This window comes from Aquila chrysaetos, chromosome 3, assembly GCF_900496995.4.
Source record: "Aquila chrysaetos chrysaetos chromosome 3, bAquChr1.4, whole genome shotgun sequence".
In the NCBI taxonomy this organism is placed as follows: Eukaryota; Metazoa; Chordata; class Aves; order Accipitriformes; family Accipitridae; genus Aquila; species Aquila chrysaetos.
In genome coordinates, this window is record NC_044006.1 from 20,741,640 (window position 1) to 20,759,484 (window position 17,845).

The window sequence follows — 17,845 nt, forward strand, 5'->3', positions numbered from 1 at the left end:
TTGAAAGAAAACCGCAAATGTTGGTAACAACACGACGTTATGCTGACTGTATAAAGATAACTATACTAGGCACTTATGCGAAAGTTAAAAAAAAAAGAGAGGATAAAAAGATTCAGGTCTATAAAAGAGAGAAAGAAGAAGTGAAAGAGACACAGAGAGATTGTCACCTCCAGCTAATCCAGCTATGACCCAACCACAATTTTTTATTGTTCCAGCTGAGAGGAACATGTCAGTCAGAAATTGTTTTGATTTTAAAATTTCATAAATAAATACATTTGAAATTACATATTTTCCATAGAACTTCAACTTCTGCTGTGGGAGGCTGATAAAAATAATGAGTGCCTTGCACCTTTCTGCCCAAGCACATTTGCAATTGTCACCAGAAAGTTGTCTCCATGCCAGACTTTATGGGAAATGGAGAATTTTAAGCAAGCTAGGCCAGTATTGTAGCAGTGAAGGGCTTAGCATGTCACCTTAGAAGGAGAAAGAAAAGTCCCTGAAATGGCACTGATGCCCCTGCAGTTGTCTCTAAGCCTTTGCGCAACCTCCTCTCCCACCCCCTTCTTCTTTTTTAATTAATTGTTTTTGCGTAAAAGCTCTGATGCTGAAAGGGAGACTATTTTTAAAAATTCCCCTATGGCTACTTCCCACCCCGTGGCTGGCTGCTGCTGGACAAACACTCACCCTCCTCCTTCCCCTGCTCCTCCTCAGTTGAGAGCTGTGGGTAGATGAGAACAACATTTTCTATGCAGGACATCCACACCTTGAAAGTTAAAAATCTTGAGCTCAATCCCCCCAAATCATTAGGTTTGTAAGGATGAGTTGGGCATCCCCTTGCTTGCCCTTCCTTGGCCTTCAGCCTCCTCAAGTGCCTCCCGCCACCTCAGGAATTGCCCACTTTCTCTGCCTTAATACTTGGCACCCCTCTGATGCTTTTTCTTAACTGATGCTTGGACCCCATCGCCTGCCCCAGCTGACACTGTGGAGAGGACAGAGGCGCAGATCCTCAACTGGTCATCAGGCGAGCTATAGATCAAAGCCTGAACCCAGATTTCTCCAGCCACCCTAAATGGCCGACCTCTAGAAGTCATTGCCGTCCGATGCCTGACTGATAATTCAAGTTGATGGATGCACGGTTGCCAGGTGCGTTGACTGATACACTAATATTCACCTCACAATTAGCGATCCTCCAATTGCACTTTCCACTGCTAAATACAGGACTGAGTGGATTGTTCAAAAAAGTAATAAAAAGAGGATATAATAATTTTGTGGTCTGCTGTATATTGCTCCTAACTGGCCCACAGATAAATGTATTGTGGCAGCTCTTGGCATTGTCATTTTGATGATTCAAAAGGATCAATTTTCCTTTTTAAGGAGATGAAATTGCACTTTATAGATACCCTTCTCTTTGACCTGACTAGATAGTCTACACTCATTTGAAGACCGTGGCAAAGGCATTCTATGGATGCGTAACAGATGTGTAGGATGAAAAAGTTCAAAACACACAGAGAAAAATAGGCAAAAATCTTATTTAGGCAATTTTTCATGAATAACGGCAGCATGGGATTGACTTCAAAGGTTTTACTCTTTCGTAAGGGTTTTTTTGTGTTGGTTCTTTTTTACAGTTAAATCTGCCAGTTCAAAATATGCAGAGCTGTGGGTAGGTTAGATCAGTAGCTCCTTGGGATGGGGGTACAGGGATGTCCAACAACATGTGGGAGCTAGAGGAGGAACCCTCTATTCAGGACCAAGCTGCCAGGTCTGGACCTGACACCTTCACTGGTTGGAGTGTCCCATTCCCCTGAGTTCACCTTGTGTCAGTCTAAACCAAACAGGGTGTGGGGAGAAGCTGGGACTTGTATATTTATGTTCTGTAGAATAGGACTTGATATCCAACCATGCTACCTGTTCTGCCAAATCAATAAATTTTAGATTATATGTCACTGAGGTGTGGGTCTGTTTGAGTGGCTACCCCACCCAATTTCCTAACAATATCCAATGTTTAAATAGCAAGAAAAGTTGCCTTGCATGTAGGCAGGCTACAAAACTGCACATAAAATTAGAACTGACTTCCTAGTGACATAGTTTTCTTTAGAAACAACATGCTGAGAAAAAACTGAGGCAGTAATAGGCAGGTTTTTTTTCAAGGCTGTTACAGAGAAGAAAAATATCCCTGCTAAAATAAAGTCCTTTCTAACTTCATGGTTTTAAATCATACATATCAGCAAGAGGAAATGCCTTTATTCCTCTTGCAAATCAACTCTGTAACTCCTTGACAAAGAACTTCCAATGCTGCCAGACATTTTATTCTGTGGTTCAGGAACAATAAGACTTACTTAAAATGCAAATAGGCCTTTCCTGTCTGTTGGTGCAAAAGTGATTCCCATTGTTGATGTCTGGTGATCAGAAGAGGACAAAACTCACTGCCGTATGCTGAAAAATTTGGCCACAAGAGGTTTTTTTGCAATGCACTTTTCACATATTCAGCAGCTTTTCTATAAATGTTTGTCCCTAAAAGGAAATATCCACCGCCGTACTTCTTAAAATATCATTTCAGGTTTTTGATCATCTAAATGTTAATTAAGATGCTGGAACACCATGATAAATAAACCAACAGCTAGCTATTATCAAAAGAAAAAGTCCCAGTCCTCTAAAAACCAAACACGATAAATCATATTTAACTTTCTTTGCTCCAAACAAACTGACACTGGTATCTCAATACCTACTTATCTAGACAATTTTCTAGACTGCTGAGCCTGTGGTTGTAGATCTTTGCACCAGGTTGCTTTGCTGAGAAGGAAAATAGCTCAAAGAAGATAGGCATAGACTTGCCTATGGGAGGTGATGTTGAATGGCTCCAGAGATGATGATGGTACCAAAGCTGAACAGGACAAGGGAACATGGAGAAATTAAACCTGGTGTGGTGTCCCAAAGGAGGATAACCAGAGATCAATGGCTGATCTTGGTCTCAGTAATGTTAGTAAACACTGTGTGTTCAGTAACTCTTCTTGAGATGAAGATGATGAAAGTCAGATTTCAAACAAGATCTCCATGTTGGCAGGCTCAGGTTATTTGTACCTGTGTTCTTACATGCATTGGAATGAAAAGGCATCCAGTTACAGCCTTTTTTGTGTGTTTTGAGACACTTTGAAAAAGCAGTTGAATTTTGTAGGGCCACTTATATGTGCCAAAACCTTGATCTTTCAAGGGCCTTGTACCATTATAGAGGAGTTGGAAAACAGAAAAACAGTATCTGAACAGAAACTATGCTGCAAAACGAAGAGCAGGGCTCTGGGCTTGCTTAAAATGTGGGAAAAGAGTTACAGAACAAAAGAACAGTCTGCCCTCAGCAAAGGGATTTAATATCATTTCTGGTCTGCTAATGGATTTTTAACATTGCCTGTTGCTTACAGAGCTCCATCATCAACGGGCTTGAAATGAGAGGCTGCTATGTGCCAGAAGATTAGGACAATCAATTAGGACTATAAAAGGTTTAGTTAACACACCCCCCCCCCCCCCCCCCCCCTGCTATGTAAATAGCCAGTTGCTCTCTGGCCTTCTGCTATTTCAAACTTACTGAGGCTTTTGGCTCTTTCCTCCTGTAGCAAAAACACTCCCTCATCAGCGCAACCTCTTGTTGCTTCTGGTCTTTATTAGCACAGACTGACTGGCAGTGCCTGCAGTGATAGGCCTCACACACGAAATGCTGACATGCGACTTACCATGGCCACGATTCCTCTCCCGCCCTCTTTTGCCCATTTCATAGTAGCTAGTGATGGAGCTGGAAAGTGGAGCAACAGAAGATAACTACACGTGTCTCCACATAAATCTAGTGCATGGACGATCTGGCCACACAGAGGCTTCTGCTCCAAAGCCATTTCTTCCCTTGGATCACACGTAGCTGAGGAGGACTTCATCAGAAGCTACAGTGGCTTCATGATTTGCTCAAACTAGAGAAGATCCCCTCACTCCAGGAAAGACATTGAGTTGCTGGAGCGTGTTCAGAGGAGGGCAACCAAGTTGGTGAGGGGCCTGGAGCACAAGTCTTATGAGGAGCGGCTGAGGGAACTGGGGCTGTTCAGTCTAGAAAAGAGGAGGCTGAGGGGAGACCTTATCGCTCTCTACAACTACCTGAAAGGGGTTGTAGTGAGGTGGGTGTTGGTCTCTTCTGTCAGGTGGCTGGAGACAGGACAAGAGGAAATGGCCTCAAGTTGTGGCAAGGGAGATTTAGGTTAGATATTAGGAAAAATTTCTTTACTGAGAGGGTTGTCAAACACTGGAATGGGCTACCCAGGGAAGTGGTTGAGTCACCATCCCTGGAGATATTCAAAAAGTGAGTGGACAGGGTACTTAAGGACATGGTTTAGTGGGCATGGTTAATGGTTGGACTCGATGATCTTGAAGGTCTTTTCCAGCCTAAATGATTCTATGATTCTATGATTCTAAGATTCAGGGCACCACCGTAAGTAACTGCACAGTTATACCAGTTTGGTGGCATTGGTTGTCAGGGAAGTTATTTTTACAGTTAGTCACAATGTGTTGCTTCTTTACAGAAGTTTACAATCACATCTTATACCAAAGTGTTTCAGTTTCTTTTTGACAGCAGTTTTGAAAACAAAAAATGAAATAGTAAATGTGGAAAAACATTCAAATGAAACCTTTCAACCCAAGTGCAAGGTTTTAAAATTTCTTTTTTTCCAGAAATAGATACTGATTTCAGTGAAATCACACAAGTTGGGCAGAAAAACACTTTCATTTACTACTGTCATCTGCTCAAAGAGGCAATCTCAGCCTTCACTGTTACAACCTGACACATAGTAGTGCTGGCCTAAAGCACACCTACAAGTACACTTCCCCATGGCATCAATTATTGTTTAAATGAATTAAAAAAAAGAAAAAAAATTCTCTCAAATGATTGTACAGAAGTTTCCGCAGCTTAGCAATGCAAAAATAGTATTACTTGCCTGGGAGTCAATCTGGGGAGCAAAAAAATATGGATGTTAAGCTGAGATTTTACTTTATTTCTAAATATTTAAATCATTAAAACAAAAATACCCCAAATCTGCTCTCTAAGATTTTGTCTATCAACAGGAATAATTCAGCGCATCACTCATAAACTGTCCATGGTTAGAAAGTATTTGCATTATCTGAATTCACCCTGGATTCAAGTAGGAACAAGACAAGCCAACTCAAGCCATAGCTTTTCTCATCTACACATGTGGTTTGCACCAGCATGACTACGTGGTTTGTTGTCCAAAAATCTTAATTAATGTTGACTATAACTGTGTTACCGCTATTAGAAGTAAGGAAACCCATAGGGTAGCAATAGGCTTGGTAGCTACAGCTGTCTGGCCTGTACAATGATATAACCTACAAGAAAAGTCTAGCAAAATCCATCACATAACCTTGGTTTTAGCAAAATGATTTCCAGTGCAACTGGAGCTGTTGGTGGGAAGTCACTGAAGGCATGATTTGGAGGGGAGGGGAGATTTGGAGGGGATGGGAGCAAAAAAAAGGATCAGTGTGTCAGAGGCACTGGCATGTAGCTGGATCTCACAGAGAGCTGGGTCAATACATGTATTCAGATTTAGGAGCTGACACAGGCAAAAAGAGCTGAAATTGTGAACACAAACAGGCAGCAGGTAACTGTGTGTATATGCATGGGTGAATGTCCCTGAACCGCTCAGACAGGAGCCTGCTATTTCTAAGCTACAACTGGTATGGGCTGCTTGGAAATTTTGATAACACTTTGACTAAACAAAAGGGATGTATCCCAAATCTTCCAATTAATAAAGAGACAGGAGACCGACCCACTAGTTAGGGGGCTGATCACACGCTGTTCTTATGCACATACAGTATTTAGACTGGCAAAACTGGGAGCTTGGTTTCCAGAAAGAAGAGCTAGTGCCAAGAGATGGGTTCCTGAAAGGAAGAAGTAGTCTCAGAAAGAGGGGCCCCAGAAGGAAGGTAGTGAAGACCCTGACCTGGAGAGAAGTCTGGGAAATGGGGGAAGATCCTGGAGATGAGGAAGCCATGGACATCAATGCCAGGGGATGCCTAGGGACCTTGGCCAGTGGTGCTTGACACCAGTAACTGCAAGCACCATCACAGCAGGAACTGACATGACCTTCTGCCCAACCTTCCCAGGTAAGCCGGAATCTCCCTGCAGGGAAGGGGAGACCTAGGGAATGAAATGCTGGTGGGGAGGAAGGGAGGGAGTGAATGAGTGTGAGAAAGAATAAGTAGGGTAAAAGCTGTAATGTCACTGATTCTTCAATAAAACCTGTTATCCAGATCCTTTCCACACTGGCATTTATGCTGTCTCACCCTTGACAAAAGCTCAGCTTCATTTTTGATTCTTTGGTTAAGAAACAGCCTAAATTTCCAGATAGGGCATTTTGAAAGAGCATCTGTGAGAGATACACCCAAATCCCATCAATATCTTAAGTGCTGAATTTTCTGTTGCTCTTCAGAAGAATCTCTGTGTCAGCTAACAAAGAGTTTGTTGCCCTTGGAGAACACCACTAAGCAGTTAAGTCTGCCAGAGCGTGTCATCAGCTTGTTACGGAAAACAGCTGCTCATCAGAGGCTATTGCTCATCTGCTGCTCTCCAAGAGAAACCATCCTGTGTCCTCCCTTCTGATGACATTTGAGACCTGTCATATTCAGTGGCTGTTTATCCCATTGTTCTGGTTTTGGCTGGGATAGTTAATTTTCTTCACAGTAGCTGGTAAGGGGCTATGTTTTGGATTTGTGCTGGAAACAGTGTTGATAACACAGGGATGTTTTAGCTATTGCTGAGCAGTGCTTGCACACAGTCAAGGCCTTTTCTGCTCCTCACACCACCCTGCCAGCAAGTAGGCTGGGGGGGGGGCACAAGAAGTTGGGAGAGGACACAGCTGGGACAGGTGACCCCAACTGACCCAAGGGATATTCCAGACCATATGATGTCATGCTCAGCAATAAACCTAGGGGGAAGTTTGGGGGCCACTGCTTGGGGACTGGCTGGGCATCAGTTGGTTGGTGGTGAGCAATTATTTTCACTTGCATCATTTGCCTTTCTTGGGTTTTATTTCTCTCTGTTATTTTCATTTTCATTACATTTATTATTATAATTATATTTTATTTCAATTATTAAACTGTTTTTATCTCAACCCACGAGTTTTCTCACTTTTACCCTTCCAATTCTCTCCCCCATCCCACTGCTGGGGAGTGAGCGAGCGGCTGTGTGGTGCTTAGTTGCCAGCTGGGGTTAAACCATGACACCCATCCAGAGGTTATTCATGGAAAATGGACTTCCATGCTCAGCTGTGTTGAGGGACTAGATCTAGCAAAACAGACCAAGCACCTTGGTGTAACCTTTCCATATTTGCTAGCCGTAACAAACACTGCAAGACAGAAAACATCTCACCTTGCAGCTGTAAACAGATGTGCAGATGAACCCCTGATGATGCCAATACGCTGTGCCTGGGCTTACAGAGGAAGGCAAAGTGGTGGAACAAAATGAAGCTGCACATAGCAGCCTCTCAGTTCAAACCCATTGATGACAGAGCTCTGTAAGCTACCAGCAATGTTAAAAATTCATCCCCATGCCTCACAAAAAAAGACCTGGGGCAGCACAAAGCCTGTCTGGAGAGTTTCAGGTGCCACAGGTCTTCAGATATGAAAAATTGCTACACTTCTGAGAGGTGCAGCTAGAAAAACAGGCAATATTAGCACTGCAAATACAAGTTCCCTCATCAATACACCCAATCCTCATTTGGAGGGATCTTCCCGTGCAGTAAATCTACAGCCTTTCTTTTGTGATTGCCGAGGAAGGCAATCAGGAACATACTGACTGTGATGTTATAGTTCACACCGGCTCAGGGATTATACTAGCCATATGCCATTTCCTCTCTTGGCTGGGAAAGTGGAATTGTTGCAGGAAGAAGACATAGCCACCATTTTTTTTTTTCCTTGCTTGCTTGCTTCCAACCCTTCTATTAAGCAGGAAATAATCTAGTGGTCAAAACAAAATGTTTCAAGATTTTCCAAGATCGCTGCCTGCATGTTATAAAGGAAACTACAATGTAATCACAATTTTCAACTGCAGAGCATGTCTTCAGAATTAGAAGTCAGGGAGGGGATCCATGTGTGTGCAGCATCCTTCAGCATGTAAGATAAACTTATGTCAAAGAGGAAAAAAGTTATAGATTGTGTATACCTGGAAAACTAAAATTTAGGCAGTTTAGAGAAGATAATTGCTGAAGTTGCATTTACTTGCATTCATATTACCAAAGCAGAAAGATCATACAATGCTCCGCGTGAGCCACAAGGATCATTGCTCTCTGAGACATCCTTCCATATTAAGGACAGCCACAAGCAACTGTGGGTAGGCATTTTACTCTACATGATGGCAATGCTCTATTTCTTGCAAAAGCATTTCTGCTAATTGCCTCATTTTATGGCTTCTGCAACTCGTAGTAAGGTGAAGCTCCTAATAATTTCCCTTCTTGATGATGCTTTTGTCAGCTATGTGGCAATGTAATTATCCATGTAACAGTGATACTCTGGTAGACAAAGACTCTAAGTAGAAAAATAATGTTTTTACTGGAAGGTCAGCTTCAAAGAAGATGCCTTTAATTTGCTTATCTGAAAACACCCAATGTCTCATATGAGCTCAGGAAAAGTAGATAGCAGGACATAAAAAAGAAATCATGTATTCTGCTTCATTCCTTGGTCTTTAACAAACCTTAAGCTTACCCTTATGTTCTTCACTAGGGCTGATCTCAGGAGCAGTGACTGCTACTGATTAGGGTGTTTGGTGTTTTTGAAAGTAGTTTTTGGTCAAAAAATCATCTTGGCTAACATCATGTTAAAATACTGATTGTAAATGGGCTGGAAATTTTTATTGTTTTCCGTCTAATTAGGCAGCAAATGTTGGTCAATATCTTTAAAGTCTCTTTTCACTGAGGATTAACTGCAGTTTCATATTAATAGCAATTTCCCAAAAATTACAGTGAGCTTGAAAATTATCTAGTAACAAATGTGAAATATGCTTGATGCTGTTCAAGGACAAATTAGAATTTAAAATATATTTCCACCCTCTTTTCGCAGCTAAGCAGTTCCTGATTATTCAATTTACTGATAACATTCTTGCCTCATCTCAGAGGAGGAAGCCCTCCCAGAGGATAAATAGACTAAATATTTGCTTTTCAATATTTGCTTTAAAGTATGTTAAACTCTTTGTCACCAATGAAAAATATTAATTTAATGCAGGGATAATGTGTGGCCCTCTGTAGCTACTTTACAAACATGAGGCTGTATGAATTGGGTACTTTTTGTCATGCTTATTAAAAATAGAAGACATACTAATGGAGCACACCTAAACTGTGTGTACCATACGTGTTTCAGCCTCTTTCCATCTGTTCATCCCCACTTTATGTATTTTAATAGACAAACTATCCACTTTCTAGAAATTTTGCAGAGTCCAGATGACATTATCTATGCCTGACTAGTCCATAACTAACAGTTAACTGCATACTGTACAGTTTGATTAATGTGGTGCTTAACTTCATATTTCCAGAAGGCTTTTGTTTAGCTCTTCTTACAGGCCTCCTCTCAAAAGGGGCAAGGTCTACGCTTATGGAGAGTTATTAACTCAAGAAACATATCATAGGAGAAACCAGGTTTTATTTCAAGCTAACAGATATGTTAAAATTATTATTTTGCATCAATTTTTTTGCAGATGTGTGTTAAAAAATACAATGTTTTTGTTTGCCCTAAACCCTAGCACAGCAGGTCAGAGAGGACCAAAGTAATTCTCACTCACAACGATTCTCAAAAGTGCTAGAGGATTTAGGTGCCCAGAGCCATTCAGCATCAATTGGAGCGAGAACCTAAGTCTCCTAAATCCAGGAGTGGATTTACTGGAGGGAAGAAGGAGGGAGAGACAGTGACTTTAGGCTATTTAATAACATATGGGATGGCACCTGGTACCAGTCACAGACAAGGTTACACAATTGCCCCTTTGCCTCACAATCAAAACCAAAGGAGGCTGAATTCAGCTGCTTTTGAAAACCTCTTTCCATAAGGAAACTCTTTGCCCTCTTGCATTAATAATAAACACCATTCACACACACACACACTATTTTATACTGTAGTAGTCTATCATCTGGAAAATAGATCTAGGAAGCCTCAGCTGTGACTGCACAAGCCCTTTGGAGAGGTGGACATGAAACCGCCTCCACAAGCTGCTCCAGAGGCAACTCCTCCTCACTGGCAGCTCTTTACCCTTCTCTACAGGAGACAACTCCCATGTTGATGCAGTGGCAACATGAATCTCTTCCCCCAAGGTCACGTGGGGGAGTGGAGGGCAGGGTGAACACTGAATGAATAACATTATTTTTTCTTTTATCCTGCAAGAAAATCCTCAGTAAATAAAAATGCTTTCTTTTTCTTTGTTTTTGTTTTAAGACTCTGGAGGAGTGCTCCAAACTACCATAGCCTTGGAAACACAGCTTCAGTTACAGTCACGCTTCCCAGGAGTACTTCTACTTTGTCTAGCTGCCAAGCAGTGGTGATCAACCTGTGACCGTTTATCGCATCCTTGTCTACCTGGATAATGCCGAATAAAGGCAGGCTTGGATCAAACCAGAATGCCTACTTAATGAAGTGAGGCAGCAAGCTTAAAAAAAGTCAAGAATAATCTTTATGAGGGAGCTGATCAGACTGGAGGCAGAAAGCACTGTGTCATAGTTCCTGTGAAATTTTGCTATATTTAATAAACATCCACATAAATTACAGTTATATAAACCCTTCTTCAAACTATGGAGTTTTTCCATTACTTATTAGTCGCAGTTACCGATAGTCTAAGAGAAGATGTTCCGATGTAGCGACTAACAAAAATGGGGACCATAGCTCCAATCCAGATCTCCTTCTTTCCTTCATTCCTCTGCATTTGAAAAGCTGGGCCAATTTATCAACTTTGAGCCTAGCTTTATGGAGGATGTTGCATTACACCTTTGGGGATAAAAGAGGTTGAAAGTTCTAGTAGCCACCGTGAAATAAAGAAATACAGGCTGTTTTTAAAAGATGTGGCCAGAAAGAATTATTCATGGCACTTTGTTGGTTGTTTGAAACTCCAGAATGACTGGCTAAACCAGAACAGGAGGTGATAGGAGTGAGTCAATACTGAAAGGATAGCACAATTTCACTGCTTGAGCACTGCTGATTAGTAGACTGGAAGTAAACTGTGCTAGGGGTTTATTCTAGGTTTTATCTTTTTGCTTGCTTGTTTGTTTTCTACAGGTTTCTCTGACTGCAACCTAGTTAGTTCCCTGAGAAGGCAGGTACTGAGTTATTTACCTCCAGAGCTGCAAAGGTCTGGAGAATCTGCATCCAAACCAGAAACTCAATTGCCCTGAGACCAACTATAAATGCATATATCTCAGATACCTAAGCCAGTGATGGCATGATCCAGAAGGACCTGTTTTTGACAATTATTGGACATTGCAGACCACAATTTTGTCTGGCCTTTCTGAAAGTTTGTAGCCTTCTAGTGTGTCTTTCCAGGCAAAGAAACCCCAACAGGTATGTCAATAAAACAGGTGGTTTGTCAAAATTCTGTGTCAGAGTTAAGGTTAAGTATGGAATGAAACTGCTAAGTACACTTTTGAAACACAAAGAAACATACAACGATGTTGTTATAAATGAGCAGCTATTGCTTTAAACACAGCTTTAAAGGTCTGACTTTAAAGTCAGCTATTTTTAAAAGCAAAGTGGCTTACATTTTGCTACACTACTTATATTTGACTTAGATGGGAATACATTAATTGCATGTAATATGCTTGGAATGTGTGGAAAAAAACATTTTTTCCATGTGAGTCAGCACAGGAAACGAACTGCAAATGAGTAAAATGTTGAGAAGTCTATGGATGGAGTTTTTTTTAAAATACACAATGTTTTTCAAGAGTAGAGTACTGACATCATGTTTTCTTCAAGAGTAAAGTATCACAGAGATGACTGATGATACACCAGAGACTGATGAAGAGCAAGAACTTGCTTCTGATCAGCATAGTTTAAGACTCTAACCTGATGCAACATTAATTTAATAGTTTCTATCTTTGCTGGTGCCACGCAGTTTTGCCTCCCCTTATTGGAAATTGCCAAAGCTTACCACATTCTTGCTAAACACAGAAAATAGTAGATAACACGAAGCAAACTCAGAGATGTTCTGACTTGATTTTCTTTTCACAGGGATGTAAAATAAACAAACCAGTGTCTTCTGAATAATGATCTAGTGTATTACCTTCCACAAGATACTTTGATTTTCAAAATACTACTAATAAGTACAGCAAATGAAAGGGTTTCTAGGAGTCATACTGTGAGAAGATGTTCATGGGTAGATATATTTAGGAAAATACGTAACCCACCATGGAGCTGAAACCTCACTCCTATACTAACCAACACTTGGAGGTCACAGCGGCAGAACAGTGAGCAGCAGAAAGGAGTGCTCCAACATACTATTGATTTGCTCTGAAATTACGTGAATTATTCCTGTTGACTTCAGTATAAGAACTGATGATTGTATTGGAGTACTTGATGCTGCAAGAAGGCCCTATCAATGTAAAATGCATCCTTCATGCTCTCCTCAGAGCTCCCTTGAATCTGAAATTTTCTCCCTTATTTCATTTGGCAGAAAACTACTGCTTCTATATAAAATTCTCCTTCTGCTTACCGAGGTGGAACTTTAGCCCCGGTCTAGTACAGTTACTAGGAACACTTCGACTCCTGTCTTTAATCTGAGGTATGAAGCACACTATTAATACTGCTTTTTCTTTTTTGAAATCGAACCAATAAACAGAGTTTCTTTTGAATACGTTGCATTGCACTCTGGGATGCATGAAAAGCATTTGAATGAGTAAGTTTGCATTATACTGATCCTAGTAAATATCTTCCACTGAATGCTGAAACCAATTACATGTATTTGGCCTTCATCTTATGACTTGTACTTCTGTCAAATGAACAAACAGGCACACGTGCTATATCCCAATGGCAACATTTGGCTCATAGGGCCTAACAATCAAGGAGAGATGATGCGCATATTTTTTGTAGGAAGACGATGTTTCATGTTCCTTCACTTTAATTTTGCTGTGAGAAGAACAGCACAGGGAGCCTGCTGCCTCTGCTCCGAGCGTCCTGTTCACTCTGAAGCTACAGACAGGTTCTGCCATGCTAGTGAGACTGAAGCGCGTACTGCATGTTCATGCTATGCACAGTTCCTCATGCTGCCCTGTACCAGAGCTGCTTAGTTCATAGAACAGAGAGTCATTTAAGGTGAACCTAGAATCATTCTTGGTGGCAAAACTGAAACCATCTAAAGTCAAGCCAGGATTTTCCTGGACTCTTTCCCTCAAAACACTTCAAAACACGTATCTGTCTTTGCCTTTATTCTCATCAATAAGGAATTTAAAGCCATAGACTTGTTACTCTCAAATGTCACTGCCCGTGAAAAATGCAAATAGAGAGAACAAATAGGCTCCATGTTGCATGTAAATTCAGAGTCCCTGCACAGAAGTGAATTTTTTTGAGTCTGCTTTGGGGAGCAGGCTTGACACGATTTCCTGAAAAGCTGCCTATTTTACTTCACCATCCCCATAACCAACAGTTGCATAACTTATGTGGATTAATTGAGCTGCAAACACTAACATTCAGATCTCCCATGCTGCTTAAAACACAATACAGCAAAACCAGCCATGACTGCAGTAAGGATCAAAGAGAGGATTACAGGAATAGACTAGACGTCTGTCTATGAGAATCAGGGCATTTAGACTCTAAGGCATTATAAGGTAAAACTCTTAACATCTTTTCTGCCATACCTCCAAGCAAAGATGAGCTGGAGGTGGTCAGAGCAATTCATCTGACTCAGCCTGCCACCAGACAATAGGTTGCATTAGCTTCTTCAGCAATTATCAAAGGCTTCTTTCTCTAATGAAATGGCTAAGATACAGAACAGAAAAAGGAAGCCCCAGAGGATAGAAAAGAACAAAAAAAGTTCAGAAGGCAGGTGGAGTTAAAGCTGATATTTTGAAGCTTATAGCTATGCTTCAGGACTTTCCTATCCCAGATGGGACACAGATTGCCTAGCAAAGCAAAAGGGCATGTGTGTTTAGGAATTGGAGTTACTTCCTGCAAAGTTTGCTGCCAGTAATAATCTGTTTTGAGCAGCAGTGTTTTGAAACAGTATTGCTGAGTTGTGCAGATTTGTGATGATACTAATCTCCATGCAACTTCATGAGAAGCTGCCAGAAATGCAAAGGACTTATATTTGCAGTATATATTTGTGAAACTAAGCTTTGATAGAACGTCCATCTGCATTACAGAAGGAGACAAGTTCTGGGCCTGCCTCCATACATAAAGTTATTTCAACTAACTGCCTACCTTCCAGACTTCCTTTCAATCTCTGGACTATGAACTTCCCTGATATTGATGCTTTACGCCTTCTCCCTTTGACTCGTTCTACCACTTAAAGGAGAAAAAAAACCCTTAAAAGACTGGAAAATAACATCAAAAAATCTGGGATCAAAACTCCTGTGTTTCCATGGATTCAGTAGAGCTGTGGTGCAGAGAGGATGAAATCAGGCCTCATACATTCAATTCTTTAATTTATGCAAGCAGGATTGTCTTGCATCAGATTTAATGTTCTGCAGACAGCTGCCTTTTCCAAAGAGCACGGGTTCCCCACACAAATGGGGGACGCTAAGCACCCGCATGTTGAAAAGGAGGTAGCATTCTCTGAAAAGGGTTGAGCAATCCTATCAGCATCTTTCAAGAACTTACCATATTGTCATCTGAAAGGCAGTGACTTCCATGCCAAGGGACATGAGTTTATTACAGGAAGCTCAACAAATTACAGACAATAGTTTGTACTCAGAGACGTGCACTGATGCAGGATGTTTTTCTGAGTACAATGGCGTTGCTGTTTCTTTGCCCAATTGTTTGCTGATCAGTGGTGAATGGGGAGTTCTATATGTTGCAAAATGTGTGAGAAATTGCTTTTGGATGGCCTTGCAGTTTCTGGGCCATCCCGGACAAGCCCCCACTGAAGAAGATAAGGACTTTAGCCCTTTTAGGTAACTTAGTTTAGAAGTATCCATGTGAATTACATCAAAATGTAAGCATAGGTAATAGAAGCACTAATGAGCATTCTTTAGGATAAGATGTATCAAACATGCAGAAGATCACACTGCGCAGAATCATCCGAGAAGGGTCAAGCAGTGGACAAGTGAGGAAGACTATGGAAGACCACCAGAGAACTCCTGAAGACCACCAGAGACCTTCAACGCGCCTACGTAAAGGACATTTGCATATGCTAATAATTTCCCAGAAAACTAATGAATATAACATTTCTTGGAAATCTACTGAATATGTATGTAGAACATGTACTTAACCTGCACAATTAGGCCTGATGGTGTGCACGATAGGTGGAGTGATCCCCCGTGCAACCAGCGCTGCAATAAAGAATGCCTGCTTTCTAAAACTCCAAAATTGAGTCTTAGAGAGTTTCTTCGACCGGCTTTTTCGGTATCAGCACTACTTCTACATGAAGCTAAACCAGTGTTTTACTCCTTGACCTGCCTAAAAACCTGTAAATGGTGTCACTCACTTTCACACTGGTACACTGCCACTGAATTTATTCCTGATCTGCTGTGTTGGGACAACTAGATGGTAAGTAGCAAGAAGACCAAGTCATGTGCATAACAAGCTAGCCACAGTGACGTGGATTTCTACGACCAGACTTCTGAATAGCAACTCCTGCAGCTTCCCACAGTGGTGACCATGCATGGTCCACACCTCCAGCCACCTGCCACCACTTCTTTCCTGACTTCTCCTTGCACAGCACCATAGATAATCTGCAGCCTGAAGGCTGCATGAAGGCTGGCTTTTTAGGCCTTCACACTGCTCTGAAAATCACCTTACAAGCAGGGCTCACTATGGAGTTTTCTCTGCACACTGAAGAGAATAATAAATTATTAGCTCTGTCAGTCAGTCCCTGGCAGTAACCTACATACCCATGGACAGTTTCAGAGAGAAGACAGGACAATCTTTCAAAGGTATAAAGTTTGTGTGAGGTTTTGTGAGTAGCAGGGATCAGGTAGAAGAATCCCAAGAAAGTCTGCAGCGTGAATTCATCTGTTACTTGTTCTGTTGACCTGGTCTCCCAAAACACATGTCCTAGACAGCCAACATGCGCACACACACACAGCTTGGAGCCTACCACCCAGCTGAGGGTACTTCTTGCCCAATTGACACTTAGAAGAGATGCGAGGCAGCTGGAGGAGGTAGGCATGGTCGCCACAGCAAATGGGAACTGGGTGTACTGCAGGGTGTGGGGGCAGACACAAGGAGCAAGACAGTTAGAATTACTGCTGTGGAAAAAAGTAAGAATAGCAGGCACAAGTCCGCAAGGTGGATTTCGACTGGTTTTAGTGTAACAGAATTTGTGCTTGGTGCTCAGTATAACCTGAATGAGAGAGGAATTTGACTTTAGCTGAAACCCTCCCCTGTAATTTGTGATAACAGTATGTGTCTACAAGGCACGAGATCTGTCAACAAATATAGAACTTGTATTAGCCTGTGGCAGACATGACATAAGTCCAGTTCCTTTTTATGGGTATTCTCAATTAGACATCTGGGCTCACATAAGTTATGGAAAGGTCATCTTGCAAGTTCTAGCACAGACACCCACACAGATTTAAAAAATCTTTTCTTACCAACAATCATGTGGTTGCAGACATCGCAGAAGGTGGGTTTTTTGAAGATGTGCTCCTGGAAGATGTGAGCCTTGCTGTTTTCTGGCAGCTGCTGGGCTCTGGTGGGGGAGGACGCCTGGCTCTCTGAGCTGGGGAGCTGCCCAGTGCTTGTGCTCACCTCAGGCATCAAGTCTACCTGCAGTTTCACATCGCTATTAGTCCTCTGGAAGAAATTGTCAGCGCTTTTACTCCGCAAGCTTTTGGTCTTGAAGGAGAGTGATCGTTTCAGTTTCTGCAGCTGCAACAAATAAGCCAGTTACAATTACTGCCTTTTCCTCTTCCACAGCAAGGCAAGGCTCCTGGTTTTGGGGTGTGCTGTTGACAAGTGAACCTGTGAGCCACTGGTAGACCTTGAACCACCTGAACAATAAAATTGACTTTAGAATTTAACCAGCAATTTCACAGCAGAGAAAACGTATCCCACTCAGAAAATAAACTACTTTACATATGCTTTCTGATTGATAGACAATAAACTTGATAGCCCTGATGAATCCTTCTATTGGTCTTTTCTTTCAGATATGACAGCAAAGAGGTACTGCAGAGAGTTGTATGCGTTGGAGAATAAATGCTTTGTATTCAAGCATGGGAGAACTTAAAGTATTATTCGTCCTTACATGGTCCTTAAGCAGCCTGTAAAGCCATTTCAGGAACAGCTGTTAAACAGCAGTACAAGAGGAGTGAATTCAGTAAATATATTTGATATACTTAAATTTCTTGAATTTGGCAGAAACAGAGAATATATGCAGTTTTGGCTGAGAAAGCCTTGTTTTCTTTTATTTTTTTAAAGGAAAGTAGGCTAAGGAGGAGTAACAGTATAATTATCTAGCCAATTGATAGTTAATGCATTAATTAATACTCGTTAACACACATTCACATAGAATCTTGTATATTGTATTGTGTATTGATTGTCAGACTATTAAGCACCAAAATAAGGCATTATTAACTTAAATTATTAACTTAGACTCTTTACCTGTAAACTGCCTTGTGCCTTGTCAGAGGTCTTCTCATTCTTCCCCCCCCCCCCCCCCCCCCCAATTTTATATAAGGCTGAG

General features: G+C 41.4%; 1 protein-coding gene across 2 annotated transcripts in view; it reads right to left on the minus strand.

The window, feature by feature from the left end:
* The window catches only part of STAC (SH3 and cysteine rich domain), a 75,777-nt gene that overhangs the window by 34,245 nt on the left and 23,687 nt on the right, over window positions 1-17,845 (minus strand). For both annotated transcript variants that reach the window (XM_030010323.1, XM_030010324.1), the window contains exon 2: window positions 16,755-17,031. In XM_030010323.1, coding sequence (XP_029866183.1) covers window positions 16,755-17,031 — 277 coding nt within the window. The remainder of the gene's footprint in view (window positions 1-16,754; window positions 17,032-17,845) is intronic.